Here is a 20,582-nt window from a genome sequence, read left to right as displayed (position 1 = left end):
TTAACTGACAGAGGGAAATTTGCAAGGCTTCTGAAAGGAGAACAGAGAAGGAGGTGGCTTTATGAATCACTGGAAATCGAACACAGTCATCTTTCCATTCAGTATCAGCAACTGTCCTGGGAACATCTGATATGATCATAAACGAGACAAAAGAAATAGATTTTTTTAAAATAGTGTTTTGTTTAAAATAACCCCACATATATTGTGTGATCTGGAATGGAAAAGAGTTTGTGTAACCACAAACTAAATATATCAAAAGGCAAAGTCTTTACCATAGCTGCAAGCTGTAATACTTGTTTCTCGCCTTCAGAACAGGCAGATTTAGCTAATTCCACGGCTTGACTTGAGTACGTGCTTTTTACCTATAATGGGACAATCACAAAATAAATCCCCTTGGATTATTGAGCCTTTAATAAGCTTTTGGTAATTTGGGTAAAATAATTCATCCTCCCTTCCTCCCTACTTTTTCTCATTAAGAGTGTGTGTAAAGGATGAAGTGGAAATCCTAACCCACAGTGAAAATTATAGGAACATTCAGGGTGAATTTGGCTAAGAAATTGTTTTAAAGGGATCCTATGTCTAGAAGGTCTTGGGTTTGTTTTTTTCATGAGGAAAGCTTAAATGTGCTGAGAGTGGCAGAATCCATTATTTTTTACCACTACACTACACCATGTGTTGATCCCCCCCCCCGCAATACCCTAAGGCTAATAATGGGTTAAACTGGATCTTTTTTTTTTTACCTCTATACATTTTCTACATTTTCTCCTTAGAGGCATTCTGCAAGATGAGTTGGGCTAAGGTCTATAGTGAGTTTCCAAAGTCCCCCAGTAATCCACCCTCTGTTTTAACTGAACGCTAATGGGTGGTACCAATGACTAAGTCAATGTCCTCCACCCTGCTTCAGTCAGATGGGTGTCTGTGGAACTGAAATAGAGGACAAAACATGGGTTTCTCAGTGTTCCAATGGATACAGGATGTATAGAGTTTAAAATGAACTGTTTACTCTAAAAAGAGGATATCTTATTGGTGACTGGGCTTCAGTTAAGAGACAGCTTATGCTCAGATTCCACTTCCTTAACAGGTATGGGCCAAAGAGGTTCCCCATCCCGCACCTAAGGGTACATTTGATCTCCAAAACAGCTCTTTTCAAATACTGTACTGGTGGAATACAGCCAATCACTGGCCTCATTACAGCCACTGAACATTATACCACTACAGCTTGGACTCAGCATTGGACTGTCATTAGAAGTTCTCATTTTTTAGAAAATTCTTCATGCACTTTTTCTGATGAACCTTTCCTCTTAACCAAAATATTGCTTTTCATAACACTATTGCCAAGGAGCTTGGTGAATGTCTGACGTGAATCTGATTTATAATTATTCTTCCAAGTTGTCAAATTTTTGAAATATTCTAGTGGAAATGGTCATTCAGAACAGCTTTCGTCTTAGAAAATGCAGGACCAGTGGCATGGCGTAGCGTAGGGGGTGCAGGGGGGGCCAGCCGCACCGGGCGCAACATCTGGGGGGGCGCTCGCACTCACAGCTCTCTGCCCCTACCTGGCTCACTCACTCTCTCTCACTGCAGTGCTGGCTGTGCGAATCCGATCCGAGCCGCTGGGTCGCCACCCACTGTGGAGGGGGGGGTGCCAGGCGTGCGGTGCGGAGAGAGAGCGAGGGACTATCTGGGGGAGGGACAGTGCAGCGGCCGCCCAGCGCAGCGCTGGAGAGAACCAGACCAGACCAGGCAGCAGCAAGAAGAAGCTGGCAGCGGCGGCAGGTTAGGGGTTTGGGGGCGCAAATTACTTGCCTTGCCCCGGGTTTGGGGGCGCAAATTACTTGCCTTGCCCCGGGTGCTGACAACCCACGCTACGCCGCTGTGCAGGACAGATTACCCATCAGTTTCAAAAGATGAACAGATATGGACCCTGATAGATCTTGATGATGGCAAGCTCTTGACCAAACTTATGGCAGCATGACATAAAATTCCATTGTGTTTTGCCAGCCAAAATCATCTATTTTTGCCTAGCATCCTAGGCAAATATGTTTGGCATTTCACTATGTATCAGTGCCAAACTTTCTGGTGTGTTTTCAAGAAAGGAATGAAAAGACCAGGCCACAAACTGCTGCAGTATATTAAGTGCTTGGGAGGATTTCTTGGCATCATCAACAGATCTTAAAAATCACAGAAATAGTTGCATATGGCAGTTAATAACAAAGTTACTACAGTATATGCGATGCCCAAGCCAAGGAGATACCGTATTTACTCAAATGTAATGCACACCTTTTTTGGACAGATTACGTTGCAAAAATTAGGGTGCACATTAGATTTGATGGTGCATTAGATTCACATAAATACAGTAAATAACTACAGTGGTACCTCGGGTTAAGTACTTAATTCGTTCCGGAGGTCCGTTCTTAACCTGAAACTGTTCTTAACCTGAAGCACCACTTTAGCTAATGGGGCCTGCTGCTGCTGCCGCGCCGCCAGAGCACGATTTCTATTCTCATCCTGAAGCAAAGTTCTTAACCTGAAACACTATTTCTGGGTTAGCGGAGTCTGTAACCTGAAGCGTATGTAACCTGAGGTACCACTGTATACAACCTTTGGAAGACATCTGAAGGCAGCCCTTTATAAGGAAGCTTTTAAATATTTAATGTTTTATTATGTTTTTATATGGTATGTTGAAAGCCGCTGAGAGTGGCTCGGGCAACCCAGTCAGATGGGTGGGGTATAAATAGTAAAATTATTATTATGGAATAGGATGTCCCCAGGCCCAGCTACAGCTAGGAAACTGATAATGGGGAACACAATGATCTCTGGTGTATGACTTTTGCAGGCTGATGGGAGGGCCTTTTGATAGTAGTTTCATTGCTGCTCCACTGAGCTTTTCACATGCCCTCACAGGGCTTTTTGTAACAAAAGGAATAGTGCAAGTGTAGATAGGCTGATGGATGTTCAATGGGTCATGAACTAATGATAGATCTAGGTTTAAACATGAGCAGCAGCAACAACAATTTTATTATTTATACTCCGCCCATCTGGCAGGTTATTTTAAAACTAAGGGGGAGTTTCATTCAGGTTGAATTTATGTTAAAGTGCGGTATTACTGAATTTAGCTATTAATCAAAACATATTTGATCACAACAACCAAACTTTTACAGTGACTACAGTGTATTCCAGAGGCTCAGAAACTGACAATATTTTATATATTATTCCTGACAGCTTTTAAATCAATTTCACAGGTTGCTGAACTTGTGGTTTTGAATTGGGAGCTGGCAATTATGCAGTTCTGCTTTCTATAGAGCCCCATCTACACATATGACAGCTCCTTTTGAACTTCCCTTTGTGTTCTCCTAAAGCCACACCATTTCCCTTGCTAACATTGTAATGTGTGACTATAAAATCAGGGGGAATCTGAATGGTCCTAAGAAACCATAATCTAAATTTATACAAATAACTGTGCAGGCAATGCTGGAAAAGATATATAAGTGAGGAATATGTTTGCTATTGCAGTTACAAGGAAAGGCAAACTATTACTTTAAAGTAGAGAGGAAAGCTGGACAAGGGTATCTTTCTAAAAGCATTGTGCATGGAATCACTGCCTAATTTATTATTGTAGCTGTTGTTGCTGTTGCTGCTAAAGTCTTACAGACTAATGAAAGTATTAAAGATTAATCAGTTGTTACACAATATGTAGAAATACCTGCCTTAAGCCATAAGAAAAAAATTAAATATTAGGGCCAGGGCTTTTTTCACCTGGAACTTGCCAGAACTCAGAATGGCAATGGTACCTACCTGAGAGGTACTGGAACTAAGAGAATGAGGGAGGTGTTCATGGAGAGTTCTGGCACCTCTTTTTCTAGAAAAATAGCACTGATTAGGGCAATACCTTTATTAGGCCAACCAAAATATCAGAAAACTGCATGCAAACATTTGAGTTCTCCAGTACTCTTCATAAAACTAGATGGTAAACAAAGCAAGAGCCTGTACAATTTTGATTAATTTATCAGGTTCAACAAGTGCTAGAAACTGACACACACACACACCAGATATTACACAACTTTTGGGGTGTCCTGGTTTTCACTTTTGTAAAATATGGCAACCCTAACTGAATGTCTTGCCCCCTGCAGACATCCAGATGTGCGTAGTAGCAGACTTTCAGATACGTCTTTTTAGGTTCTTTGGAGATACCACATTAGCAAAAATGCTCATTGCTGTTAATAGTGTGGTGCTGTTGGAACATATGCCTTCTAAGGGGTGCTCCTCCTTTGTTCTTGTGGGAATTTGTCTTCCAAATTAGTGCGTTATTGTAGTGAGACTAGAGAGCCACTGGAAGTTCAGATTACACACTACTAGGCTAGATATACCAGTGATCTGACTCAGTATAAGGGTGTTTAAAATTCTGTATCAACTGTCACTTGGCAGGATGAGACAAATGACTAAGCTAACCAGGGATGAGAGAGGTCAAGGGGAAGTTTGGTTCTGAAAGAGTAGTACGTCAATGGCCAGGGATGATGAAAGTTGTAGTTCAACAATAGTAGGGCCTGCTCAATTATCATGGACTTGAATGTGGCTTTTTTAAAGAGAGAGAGTTGTGAGTATGTGCAAAGTGCCTATTCAATGTGAATAGAATCAACTTTTGTCTTTAAAAAGTGGATCTAGGGATATGGATCGGTTCCTTTTCCCTATGACAAGAAACAACCTTAAAATAGAGACTCCACTTTCTAAATTCCTCCATTGCTAGAACTCTTTACCAATCCGCAGAAGGGCAGCATCTCCCCTTGTTACACGACTACCTGCTTACTCGGGAGTCTTTCCTAGGGCAAACAACTGGGAGTCAGGAAGGAACCTTTCCTGATCTACTTCAGATCACCCAGAAATTCCAATGTACCCTGTTTTTCAGCCTGATGTGAAATGAAACCTGTAGGAGTGAAGAGAAAGAGCGTGCCTCATGCTGCAAGTCTACACCCTCTGAACGCAAGCTTTACTTCCGAGTAAAAATATATATATCCCAGGAGTGTCCTTACGGAGGAGCAAACCTTTGGCCAATCTATACTTGCAGCAGGGGGATGAAGGCAACGCCTGTGTGTTTGTGAACCTTTGTCGATCCTAAAAGCCGAGTTTCAAGGCAAAGGTGAGCTCCGTGACGAGGGCCAGGGAGGGAAAACCCCGCTTTGCTCCGACGCAGACAAGCCCGAGGGCCCCAATTCCGCGCCTTTCATGCTCCGCCCAGCCTGACGGCAGCGGGGAGGAATGCGCTTCCGGAGGCGCACAAGGAGCGGCGGCGGCGGCGGTTGCAAGGCCTGGCCGTCCCTTTCTCCCGGCCCTGCCGTATGTTTGGAAGGAAGGAAGGGAAGAAGGCGCGGCTCTGGTAGGCGAGAGGGGATAGCAGTCGTCGCCGCCGCCGCCACCCTCAGCACCCCCGAGGCGTCGCCCTGAGGAGGCCGGGCCAGGCCCCGGAGCAGAGGAGACGAGGGAGAGGAGCGGCGAGGCGGAGGAAGCAGGCTCAGCCCCGCCACCAACTTCTCGAAGCCCCCGGACAAGGGTCGGGGAGGCGCCCGAGCTCAGCCGCGGCCATGGCACAGGTAGCGGCGGAAAGGAGGGGCAGGCAAGGGGGGGGGTCTGCTGAGGGGGGGGGCGCAAAACTAAGCCTGGGCGTTGCGAGTGTATCTGTATCCCTCTAATTTTTGTGGTTTTTGTTTCCAGCCTCTCCCTGTTTTGTGGGATATGAAAGTGTGGCCGAGTGAGAAAGAGAAAGGCGGGGGGGGGGACTTATAGGGAGAAGGAGGGAGAGCGCTGCCCTCCCCCCCCCCGTCCTTTCTGTGGGGCTGGGAGGAAGGAGCGCCTTGTGCCCTTTTTCAGAAAAAGCCAAAGCGTGCCTTTATAAGGGCGTGTTCGCCGGGCGGGAACGAGGGGGAGAGAAGAACCGAAGGTGCTGCAGGGGGGGACTGCACTTGCGTCGGAGGATATTATTATTATTATTATTTATTTATGTCCTTTTTAATTGCAAGTTCCAGGCAGGCAGAGATGTTGCAGCCAGCAGCACAACAAAAGAATCTTGTGGCACCATACAAGGTTAACGGATTTGTTGGCCACGTCAGACGACGTGGGCTTTAGTTCACTAAACCTTTGCCACAATCGTTGTGTTAGCCTTCAATGTGCCACAAGCCTCGTTCCCTGTGGGTGGGTGTGGTGGTGGTGTTGGATGGGCTGTTTTGGTTGGACGTCGGTGGTTTTAGAGCAGGGATGGTGAAGTAGTGGCTCTCCAGATGTTGTTGGGCTGCAACTCCCATCGTCCCTCGCCACTGGCTATTCTGGTTGGGGCTGATGGGAGTTGGAGTGCCAACATCTGGAAGGGCTCAGGAGATTTATGCCCCTTGCTTTCTCTCTCCCACCTCCCCCAATAGTGTCTGTAAGTTGATGGTGTTAATCATGCCCCAGCTGAAGGAGAATGCCAACATAAGAGACAGGAAATGCCTGTCATGCCATTTCCTGATAGACTTTACAAAGCTTAAAAGTGAACAGTGTCTACCAAATTTGCAAGTACATTTTGTGAACTGCATTGGAACTGGGCCATATTCCTATGTACATTTACCTGGGAGTCTGCTCCATTAAGCGCAGCTGAACTTTTTCTGATTGAGCATGCTTAGAAAGGGACTCCATGTTTGCATCGCCTTAGGACTGTAGTCTAGCATCCTGAAGCTACTCCCATTACTTTTCACAGAGTTTGCTTTCAAGTAAAAGTTGCAGATTTTGTAGCCTAGATATGTGCACGCTTACCTCAAAGTTTAATGACTTAAGTGTGGCTTTTTTGGCACGCAGCTCAAGCCTCATGGTGCCTTCATGTGTTGTTGTTTCCTGGAGAAGTGATACTGGATTTCACTCTCATAATATATTTTGTGGTAACAGTTTTGGAACTGTTCTTACTTGCATGCGTGATTTTCAGTCCAATGCAATGAACTGCAGTTTGCATCAGTTACGTCCATGTGTGCATGTTAACGTGCCCTTGTAGGGACTTTCTCCTCTTTCTGTCAACCATGCCTGAGTCCCGTTTTATGTTATGTTTTCACTGCTAATAAATCCCTATCTGGTTTCTGTTAATTCTGACACCTTAAATTAACTCAGAAAGAGGTTAGCTTCTCACAGGCCTGCAAAGTAGGCCTAGGCTGGAGGGTTCTTCTTTTCAACTGCTTCTGGAAATTGATGGTGTCACTTGAAGTGCGGTCCTAAGCCCTGATCCACCATGCTGGAGAGTGTTATAGAGGATGTAGCACTACAGAGATCTCCACTACACCTGCCAAAACAATGGGCAATGGAAATCCACCACTGCCTGTACGTTAGCCAGAGGCAGAAATAGGCCATTTAAGGATCTCCTGGTTCATAAACTACTAGAGCAACTGCAGCAAAGTTCATTGCTGCTACCACCACCACCCCTTAGCTTTAGCTGCAAGGCTTTGGATACAGTAGCTCTGTTCGCCCCAGCTACTCCCAGATGGGAGTTAAGTTTGCAGTTGTTTTCTATTGTTCAATGAATTGTTACTTAAATCCTAGACATGCTTACTTTGGAGGAACATTACAGAGCCTGGACTTACTTTTGGATAACCATTTATTTATTCTGAATACTTATAGCACACCTTTGGCCTCGAGTTCAAAGTCAGCTAATTTTTTATTTTTATTTTTAAATAGTAATCACAATAGCAAAAAACTAGGCAGTTAAAAGAGCAGCAATTGATGGTTTCAACAAACTATAATTTGCCAGCAACCCAGGATTGTAACCTGGGGTATGATCCCCTTTTGCAAGCAAGGTACAATTTGCACAAACCAGCATGCCAGGCTTGGATAGAACAGCAAACTATGTTTTCCTTCTTAAGCAGAATTGGAATCTTTGAAGTGCTGTGCGTAAGGAAAGGTGAGAATAGTGTGCACAAGCTTGTCTGTCTGTTCTCATAACCATGGTTTAGTGGTGCATCTGCCTCCTGTGCTTCTGACAAAAAAAAATTGTTGTATTCATTGTTTTATAAACTATTGTCACCATTAGTAGTGAAAACTGGTATGTGAATATTGGAAATAAATAATACTTCCTTATTTTTATTTTTTCTGGGTACTGCTACCCTATTTGTGCTCCTGAAATCAAGCCGTATATTATGTAAGTAGCGCAGGGCATAGATTTTTTGTGTGCCTTACACATTTGGTTTTATAGACAAGAACCAATTCCATGCATAGAATATAAAAGTCAAAGCCCTATGAGATCATTTTATTATTTTAGATGTGATGCTGGCAATGAGCAAGGACAGTTATTGTGTATTCAGAACATGTGGGGATTGTTCTAAGGGAAAAGGCACATTGACTCTTATCCCCTTGAGTTTAACATGTGATTTATTTATTTTTAGTTAACTATTGAAAAACTAACACACTGTTTAATCTTATTAACTATGTTGTGTTTAACCCTGTTCCGTGCACTATAGATGTATTACAGTTTGAGGTTTATTTGTCATTGTCACCTACGCTTTCAAGAGCTTTTCACTGCCCAAGTTGAAAAATGGCAGTGGGTACGTATAGTATGGTACATCTCTTCCAACACCGACCAAGAAGGCTTCCAAACATGCATAAATGGAAGACTTTTCAGGTTTTATAATAATAATAGGAATTTTTTAAGGACTCTACAGTCGTACCTTGGTTCTCAAATGCCTTGAAACTCCAATGTTTTGGCTCCCGAATGCCGCAAACCCAGAAGTGAGTCTTCTGGTGTGCGAACATATTTTGGAGCTGAATGTCCAACACAGCATCCGATTGAGTGCAGGAAGCTCCTGCAGCCAATTGGAAGCCACGCCTTGGTTTTCGAATGTTTTCGGAAGTCAAACGGACTTCCAGAATGGATTCCGTTCGAGAACCAAGGTACGACTGTATTGGGATGTGGCATTACCCAGTTTTAAAGACGAAATTACACAGCTCCTAACATTGTTGACAAAACTCAGATTAAGAATGTTACTGGTAACTATAAAAATACCAAAACATTTCTTGGTATAAGTAATATTGTATGTATTTGGGCATTACGCCGCTCTATTAAGTACTCATCTGTTAGTGATTGTTTGGAATTATGATAGTTTAAAAGTGTGTGCTAATTGCTATTTATATAGTGCTCTAGAGTGTTTGAAGAACTTCATATGTAATCCTTACAGTAGCCATGTAAGAAGAGCTGAGGCTGCCTTGTTGAAGTGAGATTTAAAATTGGGACTGCAGGTCATACTCTGATGCTACGTGTTGTATTGTACTGATATGCAAATGGCAATTTAGTCACGTTGGTATATGGCATGGAAGCCGGTGGAATTGCATGAAATGAAGTTTATGAAAGTAAAAATTTAGTATCACACTAGTTCTGATAATATTGGTTGCAACCCAGCAAGGAAATGCTGCAGCCCTCCCCTCCCAAGATTTTCCTCTCATCAGTTGCAGAATAACTAAACCAAAAAGTCTTTATGGCTTTTACAGCTTGCTGTGGAACCTTTCTGTGCATGTAGTTTGGATTGTAGCCAAAATAACAAGGAAGAAGAATGAATAGATTGGCTGTTCTTTAGTATAATTTAGCGAGTACAATCAGAGATAGCGTCTTACCTTTAACATTTTTAAAGGCAGTGAGGCATAGGCTGTAAGCATCTACCCAAACGATGACAAAACATGACTAATTATTGTGTCACCAAAAAATGTATCCCAAGGAAATGATTAAGCAGCCTTTTCTAGGCAGCAAATGATTATGTATCAAAAAGTACTAAATAGAAGCAGTCAGCAATAATGAGATCTTTAAAAGATACATCTGAAAAGGACTTTAACTCACTAATAGCAAACCATGTTCTCCTTCTATGTATGTGAGTTCTCAGACTACCAACAGGCGCAGAGATAAGAAGCGCTTGCTTTTTAAACAAACCACATTTTCTCATAATGTCTGAACTTAGAGCTTTGGTTTGTTTAAACTCTTGTGAAAGCAGTAACAAAATAAGATTTCAGATCCTGATTTCTTATTTGCATTTTGTATTTGTCTTTCTCTTTTACAGAGAAGAATGTAAATCTGTACCGAGCTTTAACACTAATTATTTCAAAGCAAGTATTTTTGTTTATTGAAATGCAGAACTTCCAAAACACCCAAAACATGTGATTAAGGGCTTATTCTGGATTTTTAAAAATGGCTCAGTACCAACAATGGGGTTTTAAAAAACCTAAATTTCAGCCAACCCATTTAACCCACCCTTTCTCAGGGTAGTGATTTTTGGGGGACGGGAATGGAATTTGCGAGAGCGTTTTACAGATATATGGATTTTTCCACATTGTGGTAGTCACTTTGCCAATGGCTCTAGGAACCATAATTGCTGCTGCAACTTGTGTGGCTTTTATGTATGTGTGATAGTGGGATGGCTCAAAATGTGAATTTCTAGTACTTATGAACATAATAATCCAAACAATGGCTTAGCAAAAACAAACTTAAGTTTCTTGATTTACTGGTTGTAGTTTGGGGGAGACATACCAAGGTTTATTTTTTTTTTTTTTTTTGCATTTTAAAAAATTTTATTAATCTTTCCATATATATACATTAAATCCGTGTTTCATACATCTCATTCTTTTGGACTTCCTTCAACGTCCTTGACATTCATTCGTATTTATCTCTTTATAACGCATTCCAATCTTTCGTACTGCCATTAGTACCATTTTTCAGACATTGTTTTCCATAAGCAATACTTCTTAGTGTTTTACAGTGCCTCTTTAAATCCTACTAGCGTTGTGTTTACTAAACATTTGTTCTCCAGATAATCCGCAAATTTTCCCCAGTCATCTATAAATTTTTGATCCTTCATATATCTAATTTTCCCTGTTAATTTATCTAACTCCGCATATTCCGTCAATTTTAATCTCCACTCTGTTAACGTTGGGCTTTCTTCCTGCTTCCACTTCTGCGCCACCACGATTCTAGCTGCTGTTACCGCATATTGGAAGATTTTATAATCCTTTCTTTTAATATCTTTTCCGACCATACCTAATAGAAAAGCTTCGGGTTTCTTTACAAATGTGTAGCTTAATATCTTTTTGATTTCATTATAGACTTCGCCCCAGAAGCTTTTAACCTTCCCACATTCCCACCATTGGTGATAGAACGTCCCTTCTTTTTGTCTACATTTCCAACATTTGTTATCTGTTTTATACATCTTGGCTAGTTTAACGGGTGTCATATACCACCTATATAACATTTTTAACATATTCTCCCTTAGCAGTACACATGCTGTAAATTTTATATTCACTCTCCACAATTTTTCCCAATTCTCCAATTGAATATCATAGCCGAGGTCCTTTGCCCACTGAGTCATCACTTTTTTGACTTTCTCATCTTTCATGTTCCATTCTAACAGTATTTTATACATACTTGACAGATTTTTCCGATCACTGTTTATTATCTCTCTCTGAAATTTCGATGTCTTTTCATCGTAGCCCCTCTCTTTCACTTCTTTTTTAAATATCTCATTTATCTGATAGTAGCTCAGCCAATCGTATGTATATCTTTTTACCTGGTCGTATGGTTTAATTTTCCACTTCCCTCCTTCCTTCAATACCAATTCTTCGTACCTACCCCATTTTTTCCCCATATTGACTTTCTTTACACTTATTAACTCCACTGGTGATAACCAGTGTGGGGTTTTTGGTTCTAATATGTTCTTATATCTATTCCAAACTTCTATCAAAGGTCCCTTAAAGATATGGCTGCAAAATCCCTTATGTACTTTTATCTTATCTCTCCACAAATAGGCATGCCATCCAAATTTGTTCTTATACCCTTCTAAATCCAATAACTCTGTATCCTCCAACTTTATCCACTCTTTAATCCAGCAAAGGCATGCCGCTTCGTAGTACGTTCTCATGTCTGGCAGGGCGAAGCCCCCTCTTTCAGTGGTATCTGTTAATATCTTAAACTTAATTCTGGGCTTCTTTCCTTCCCAGACAAATCTAGAAATCACCCTTTGCCATTCTTTAAAGTTTTTTGTGCCCTTTATTATCGGGATTGTTTGGAATAGAAAAAGCATTTTGGGGAGTACCATCATTTTGACCATGGACACTCTGCCCCAGAGTGATAATTTCATCCTTGCCCAAATCTCCAGCTTTTTCTTAATTTCATTCCACACTGGGATATAATTATTTTGGTATAGGTCAATATTTTTATTGGTAAGCCAGAGTCCTAAATATTTAACTTTTTTAACTACTTCAATTCCTGTTTGTTCCTGTAGTGATTCTATCTTGTCTTGGTCTAAGTTTTTAACGATCATCTTTGTCTTATTCTTATTTAGTTTGAATCCAGCTAACTTCCCAAATTCCTCCATCTCCTCCAAAATTCCCTTTAAGCTGTTTATAGGATCTTCTACCGTTAATACCACGTCATCAGCATATGCTTTAACTTTATATTCGTTTGAGCCTAATGATATTCCCTTAATTTGTTTGTTTTGCCTTATTGCGTTTAGCAGAACCTCCAACACCACTATAAAGAGCAGCGGAGAGAGCGGGCAGCCCTGTCTTGTCCCTTTAGATATTTTTGTATCTTCTGTTATGGCATTATTTATTATCAGCTTCGCTTTCTGTTCGGTGTATATTGCTTTTATCCCATTCCAAAATTCTTGACCCACTTCCATAATTTCTAAATTTCTCAGCATGAAGTCCCAGGTGACGTTATCGAAGGCTTTCTCCGCGTCAATAAAAATCAGACTAGCTGGCTTATCAATTCTGTCCGATAAATATTCTATTATATTAATTATGCCTCTTGTATTGTTTTTTATTTGCCTTCCCGGTAGAAAACCCGCTTGGTCCTCATGCATTATCTTCACTAATATTTTCTTGAACCTTTTTGCCAAAATTCCCGCAAAAATCTTATAATCTGTATTTAATAAGGAAATGGGTCTATAGTTTTTCACTTGGATTGGGTCAGTATCTTGTTTTGGAATTATTGTGATAAATGCCTCCTTCCAGGTGCTTGGGATCTCTTTTTCCTTTAGGGTCTTATTCATCACCTCAACTAACGGAAAACATACCAAGGTTTAGGGTTCTGACGCAGTGCAAAGCCAAACCATGGCTTAGCCCTGGGTAGTACAACAGGACCAGAGGAGGAGTGAATTCCCTCTGCATTTGTTAATCATGGTTTATATATGTGAATTGGACCATTATTAGAGATGCTATACATGAAGGCTCTTTCTTCACAGGCAGTAAAAAAAAATCATTGAAATTTCCCATTAATAACAGTCAGTATGGCAGGTGGTATGTGTGTGAGGAGAGAGTGCTATATACTGCAGATATCTTAGGAAGCTACCTTTTTGCATCAGGTTATTTATTCAGTTAAACTGGTATTGCCTACTCTGATTTGTAGCAGCTTTCCAGTATCTTGAGCAGGGAGGTCTGAAATCTGCTACCTTCTCCTTTTTTTATTAACTGATGGTGCCATTGATTGAATCTGGACATTTCTCTGTGCAAAACATGTGCACTGGAATCCATTGAAAACTGAGCCAACTCTTATCTGTATATCCCCACCTAGGGTTCTATTTTGTGGTATGACTTTGGGAATATTGGAATCTGATGCCAAACCAGACCATCAGCCCACCTAGCACAATACTGTCTACACTGGCTGGCAGCAACTCTTCAGGGTTCCTAACAGGTGTCATTTGCAGCCTTACCTATAGAAGCCAGATATTGCATGCAGAGCATGTGGCCCTTCCTCAGTTTGATAATGTGCTGGGATATGTATGCATGCATGTATATGTATATACAGTGGTACCTCGGTTTAAATACGCTTCAGGTTACAGACTCTGCTAACCCAGAAAAAGTACCTCGGGTTAAGAACTTTACTTCAGGATGAGAACAGAAATCGTGCTCCGTCGGCACAGTGGCAGCAGGAGGCCCCATTAGCTAAAGTGGTGCTTCAGATTAAAAACAGTTTCAGGTTAAGAACAGACCTGTGGAACGAATTAAGTTCTTAACCCAAGGTACCACTGTATATGAGAGTCTGTGAGAGCATATATAGCACAATAGCACCTTGATATTCACTTGATGGCTACAGTAGAATAGTCAGGAGTGTTTCTAATCTATTTCATTAGTTGACTTAGACACACAGCAGGAAATACTCCCTTCCTTTGGGCGTGGTGTTAATGGAGATAATACTGCCAATTTTAAATCTTTTTAAAATCTAATTGCCATTTCCCATGGTACTATTCTGTATGGGATTCTCATGTAATACGATATAAGTTTTTCTTTTCATTTCATGAGTTTACAACATAGTTAAGTAAACAATGCACACTGGAAATAATGATAGATTAATTCGGCTGGCGAACACTCACACAGCTGTATACATCATGTTTGTTGGAGGGCTTTGCATGGCTTCTTTTAGAGTATGCTTCTGCCTGTTATTGGGGGGCAAGAAGCAATAAAGGGCACTGAGCGCCCACTGAGCACCAAAAACACTATTCTGGAATTTCTCTGACTTCTGCTGCTTCATCTCCACACATTCCTTGAGGACTAGAAACTCTATTGTATATACCGGTATCTGTCAACTTGTTCAATAGAAGCCGAGATTCTTACGAATCTTATGTATTCTATCATGTATTATTATCATTCTAACATTTTTATGTGAGCTGCTTTAGGACCCTTTTTAGAGCTGAAAAGAGGCCTGTAAAATAACTTTCTACTTGTTGTGTAATTGTGGAATTGTTGTGGAATTTCATGGAATTGTGATTAACACACAGCCTCCCCATTTCTAAATCTCAGATCTCATTTTTTTTACACATTTTGAAGCCATTAAAGCAAGATGGGGACCTTCTGGCCTTCCAAGTGTTGTTGCACAATAACTCCCATAACCCCAGATCATTGGCCATCCTGGCTGTGGCTGATGGGAGTCTGTGTCCACAGGCCCCCCATCCTTGCTTTTGAGTTGGGGAAGTGGGGGGAGTCACAAATTGTCTGAATTGTTTCTTCTTTTTGTTACTGGTAGGAGTCTAAAAATAAGGGCATGGGAAGCCTCATTTTTGCTGCATGATTAGGTGCTGAATACCTACTTACTATCTATAAGAAATGTACAAATGTTAAATACTTTATGGTTGACTGAGAATATTTGGAACATCACAGATGCTTAAAGCTCTATCACTGAGCATCTGTTGGCTTTCTTGGGTGGGAGCATCTAAAAGTCTGAGTTCTAAAGGAAATGGTGAACTTCCTTTTACTGAAGGTAGACAGACATTGGGTTATGCATGTACTAGGCAGAAATTTCCTTTTTACTTCACCTTAAATATGTAGTGAACATGCTGCTTTTAGGAGAGCGATGCCACATGGCAAAAAAGTCAAACCCTGTAACAGCTGTCCTGGTTGGTGCTGGTGATTTGGAGAAAACTCCCAAGAATAGCCTGTCATTATAGGGCTTAAACTGTATGATTCTTTTCTGTCTCTTGACTGATCTTCCTATTACATGAATAATGAGATAAGTGTTTCCAGGTTTAATATGGATGAACAAAGAAGCTTAGTTTTCTACTTATCTTTTTTTCTCTCGGTAAGATTGTAGTCATCATAGGGTGCTGCCTCTTAATGATAGTTGGGATTTTTTTAAGCAAGTCAGGCCTTTATGAAGGGTAAGGTATGATGTGGAAATACTGCTGTGTAATACATACAGGCTGTGGTAAGCTGTGTAAGAACTATTTATATTCTAAACAAAATCGATTTTGTGTAGCTAAATATGGGCTTTTAAGTTACACCCAGCTGAATAATCTCTTCTTGAAGGAGTTGTGGGTGGGAAGCATCTATGGTGCTGAGTTTGCTCAAAGAATGAGGCACTAACTTTGCTTCCACCAGAAACTGCAATAAGAAAGGTCTGGTGAATTGTTGTACAGGTAACAATGGTTCTGCACAGGGGTTACGTTCTTGATCCCTGCACATGTCAGCAGAGCATGCATAAGCCTGCTCACCCTGTTACACCCTGCCCACTTTCCTGGCCACTTCCTGGTTGCAGTGATGCGCACATGCATGGCCACACGCCTATTGGACGAGCATAAAACAGTCATTGCCTCTACTTTGATTTCCGGTTGCGGGGGGGAGTGGGAGTGAGTTCAAAATGAACTAAGGTGATAACAAAATGCTAGTCAGCATCTGCTACATAACTAAAACTTCATTTGCTAACTAGATGTCTTTATTTGTAGGAAATAAATAGTTCCCAGACATTTGAAAAAGTAAAGGCTGATCCTTATTAGAGATCTGCCTCAACTACAATACTTGGTTTGAAATGCATTAGGGTGCTTTGGAAAACAGGCCATCTCAGTCCAAAGTGCTTTGCAGTCTGCTAAAACTATATATGTTCCCATAAGATCATAGGATTGTAGAGTTGGAAGGTACACTGAGGGTCATCTAGTCCAACTGCCTGCAATGCAGGAATCTCAGCTAAAGCATCCATGACAGATGGCCATCCAACCTCTGCTTAAAAACCTCCAAGGAAGGAGAGCCCATCACCTTCCAAGGGAGACAGTTCCATTGTCAAACAACTTTTACTGTCAGAAAGTTCTTTCTAATATTTAGTTGGGATCTCCTTTCTAGTAACTCAAAGCTGTTGATTTGAGGCCTACCCCACCCCATCCCCCGAGCAGGAGAAAACAAGCTTTCTCTATTTTCCATGTGACAGCCCTTTCAATATTTGAAGATGGTTATCATATCTCTTCTCAGTCTCTTCTATTCCAGGCTAAACATACCCAACTTCCTCAACCATTCCTCATAAGGCTTGGTTTCCAGATCCTGTCGTCTGTGGCAGTTTGGTGTCATCTGCAAATTTGTTGAGCATCCCCTCAATTCCATCATCTAAAGATGAACAGCAACAGGCTCAGGAGGGGACCCTGCGGCACCCCACTTGTCCCTTTCCCCCCCAGGATGATGAAGAACCATTAGTTCCAGGATGATGAGGAACTCTTTGGGTACAGTCAGTCAACCAGCTACAAATCCACCTAACAGTTACCTTCTGCAGTCCACATTTTACCAGCTGTTTTTACCACAAGACTATGGTGGTGGACTATGTCAAAAGCCTTACTGAAATCAAGATACACTATGTCTCCAGCATCCCCCTGATCTTTTGTCGTGGTTCTCTGATCAGAAATCAGAAATGCATGGAATTAAGATGTTAATAAAAGCAAGCCTAGTTGGGAGAAATTGAGATTCGTTTTCTCATGCAAGAGCCCCCAATATTGACCCAGAACAAGTTCTTTTTTTAAAAAAAAGGTCACACCCACATTTCCTCTGCGCTTCATGTACTTGTGATAAAAGAGGTATTAGTTAGTTTTTACAACTGTACACTGTATTTAAGTTTATAGTTGGAATCACTGTAGTGATGTGGGGATGTCACGAGTTCTTTTCTAGTTTTTTTCTAAGTATATTGAATACCTTTCCACAATTAAACTATACAATGCAGTCATACCTCGGGTTACAGATGCTTCAGGTTGTGCGTTTTCGCGTTTTGCACCGGTCCGAACCCGGAAGTACCGGAACAGGTTACTTCCAGGTTTCAGCGCAGAAGCACTAAATTGTGCTATGTGCAGAAGCGCTGAATCGTGACCCGCGCACACGCAGCGTTGTGGGTTGCAAACACTGTGGGTTGCAAACGTGCACTACAAACATGAATAAAGCTCAAAGTAGTAATTCATATGCAAACATGCAAATGCAATTAAAGGAAAAATGCTGTTACATGAGATCTGTGTGTTTGTCTCTGTTTTTATATGCTGTGTTTTTCATGCCTATTTATGATCTGTAGAGCTTTGCCTCCAGAAGGACAAAATACAGTATTCATTCTGCTTTTACTGCAACATTTTAAAGAGTGACTGTATATGTCTTTTTATAATGCAGTTGACAGTGCTATGTATATACTTTTGACATAAGTGCTTGTAACAAAGGAATAGAAATAGTTAACTAGTTCAATTATTTATATTTTATTTTACAGGCAAATTTCATGTTTCTCATCTGGATTGGATTATTAAGCTGCTTTGTGGTCTGCGGATCTGCCCAACAAGGTAAATGGAAATATGTACAGGTTTAGAAAGCATAGACTGTTTTTCTATTCTACAGTGCAGGTGACCTATTAATTCCAGAGCTATCGAGTGTAAGCTTGCTATGCTTGTTTTGAATTGATTCAGGGACAAATGCTGCCTGTTTCACTTTCATACAACATTAATCCATATTGGTTTAACCTCTTTGCTCATGTCTCTGAAACTGTTGGCAAAGAGGACATATGAACAGGAGGTAGGAGGAGGCAGCGTTTGCCCTGGAGAAGAGATTGAGCTGTATCTTCAGAACCACACTCTTGTTTCTCTAGTGTAGCCACATCTGAAGGATGCTGAACTGCATCTACAGCTTGAAATTGTACTCTTGTCCCACATCAGGTCATTTGAAATGTTATGCACCTCTTATTCTTCCAAGTAAGAAAAACCAAACAGCCTTTCCGAACATGCAGTGAAGTAGATGCAGGTGCAATTTCTCTTGCAGAACGTCTTTACGTTCCGCCGTTTCATCCTTTATGTTTGGAATTCACCTGCATCTATATTACTGTTTGTACATACATTGGAAAATCTAGATTAGCGTCGCCTTTTCATCATGTGTGTGCAGTGCAATGAATGCATGTGCAATTTGTCATGCATGACTGTTGTGGTTTTCATGGTTTTTCTTATGCGGAGGATTGTTCCATGGCATTTGAAGCCTTCCTAATTAATGAGTTATAATTGGCACAGAAGAAATGTGCATTGGTGCTCCAACTTTCCCTCTAGGCTCTGAGCACTTGTGGAATTGATTGTTAAGCAACACTTGCAATCATATGTTAATTATAGATATAATGATTAGTTTGAACCTCAGTTTATGGCTGGTAATAAATTTACTTATACAATACATTAAGTTAGGTATGTGTTGTCATTTCTTTTATAAAAAAGCCTTTGCATTTTCTTATAGGTGGGAGCAATTGTATAAAAGCTAATGCTAAATCATGTGCTGATTGTATACAAGCTGGACCAAATTGTGGATGGTGCAAAAATGCAGTACGTATTTTAAAAAATATATATTTCATTTGCAATATTTTGTTTCCTATTTCATTTTGTCTGTAGCTATTCTTATACATTCAATAACTTTTTATGATACAATCCTTTGCATTGATAAATAAGCTGCAAATGAAAGCTACAGGTTTCTTTGGTCAGTGTTAGACTCTACAAAGTGCAGAGCAGATGTGAAGAATAAGTCTGCTGCAGTTAAAATTTTGGTGGTGGAGATGTGGAGGCTGTCACGTATGTTTAAGATTGGCTTTGTGAATAACAATTCCTAGCTTGGGGGTTAAGTTTTTGTTGTTGTTGTCACTGTTATTCTGGAACTGGTAGGAAACAGTGTTGGCAGCAGCATCAAGACCAGTAAAGATTTTTTGTCAGAAATAACCTTCCTTGTTTTAATGAGCCCCTGGTGCCTTTGGAAGATGCTTTTATGCACATGGAGAGATTTTTGAGAGCCAGTATAGTCTAATGGTTAGTGCTGGAATAAGAATGCAGAGACTCTGGTTCTAATCACTACTCAGGCCATAAAGCTCTGTGGGTGACCTTGGTTATGTTACACACTCTCAACCTAATTACTTCTCAGGGTTGTTGTGATGATTAAATGGGTAGCAGGACTCCTGTGCTGCTTTGAAGTTCCTGTAAGGTGCAAGGTGAAAGACTGCTTTCTCCAGGAGAGTGGCAAGGCCATTTACTGGGCTGGGAGGTGCTTAAAATTTATCTTTGCTTCAGCCCACCAGTACGTCAGCAAATGACCCTGTGTTTCCCCTGCTTGAAAGAATCATCTGTTAACCTCGGCTGGAATACACAATAGGAAATAGCAAGAGCAAGACCTTCTCTTAGTGCATTTGAGTTTCCCTGTTTGTATCTGGGTGAAACACCTTTGCCTTATTTCCCAACTCCTCTGCATGTGCCAGAGGATTTGGAGATGGAATGGATCTGTTTGTTTCACACAGCAGAATAAAAAGACCCTGGTGCAATTTGAGGGTAAAGAGATTCCTCATTTGGTGCTGTGTACACAAATTCAATTTGCAGTGAAGGGATTCCACCTCACCAGTGACCAGCAGGAGAGAAAGTGCAGCTGAGTTGTACACAAACAGGCAGATTTGCAAGGAAAGATTCCTTGCCATTTCTCTCTTTTAATACTCCACTGAGCATAGAAATAAGTGTGTCCCTTACACATCAGTTGAAATATATTGACTTATTTACAAGTTATCTATCAAATAGCATGCTATGACTGTTCTCTATTTGTTCTTGCCCCAGCTCTTCTACTTTCCAACTTTAATGATCAGATTGGCACTATAGGCTGTATCCATATATAGCTTAGTTCACACTGCTGTTTTTCCATGCCCCCTTCCCTACACAGGGACAGGGGTGTTTGTCATGTGGACATAAGTAGTTGACTTGTATGCATGAAATAGTCCAAGGTCTCTTGAATGCCAGGTGAAGAAGGTAGAGAGGCGAATTCTCTGAAATGATTGTCCTGATTAGCTAGAAGCAATTGCTATCTGCAGTTGGAAC

At 41.0% G+C, this 20,582-nt stretch overlaps 1 protein-coding gene and 2 long non-coding RNA genes across 8 annotated transcripts in view; 1 reads left to right on the top strand and 2 right to left on the bottom strand.

Annotated features, from left to right (window-relative positions):
- Nucleotides 1-20,582, bottom strand: part of LOC308569745 — a 77,898-nt gene that overhangs the window by 33,626 nt on the left and 23,690 nt on the right. The gene's annotated exons all lie outside the window — the stretch shown is intronic.
- On the bottom strand, nucleotides 206-4,930 carry LOC308569796. Its single transcript, XR_014000862.1, has 3 exons — nucleotides 4,797-4,930; nucleotides 3,796-3,859; nucleotides 206-362 (listed from the first exon to the last, which is right to left on the bottom strand). It is a non-coding gene; the product is annotated as an uncharacterized lncRNA (long non-coding RNA).
- Nucleotides 5,015-20,582, top strand: part of ITGB1 (integrin subunit beta 1) — a 36,209-nt gene continuing 20,641 nt past the window's right edge. The window contains exons 1-3 of one of the 3 annotated variants that reach the window (XM_081163577.1): nucleotides 5,015-5,134; nucleotides 17,978-18,047; nucleotides 18,976-19,061. In XM_081163577.1, coding sequence (XP_081019703.1) covers nucleotides 17,987-18,047; nucleotides 18,976-19,061 — 147 coding nt within the window. In that variant the 5' untranslated portion in view covers nucleotides 5,015-5,134; nucleotides 17,978-17,986. Of the gene's footprint in view, nucleotides 5,135-5,244; nucleotides 5,586-17,977; nucleotides 18,048-18,975; nucleotides 19,062-20,582 lie in introns of those variants that run through there. The other 2 variants (XM_081163575.1, XM_081163576.1) reach the window with 2 other exon arrangements.

Source organism: Podarcis bocagei (assembly GCF_964188305.1).
Source record: "Podarcis bocagei genome assembly, chromosome: 12".
In the NCBI taxonomy this organism is placed as follows: Eukaryota; Metazoa; Chordata; class Lepidosauria; order Squamata; family Lacertidae; genus Podarcis; species Podarcis bocagei.
Note: the sequence above shows the minus strand (reverse complement) of the source record. Positions and strands in the feature narration are given on the sequence as shown.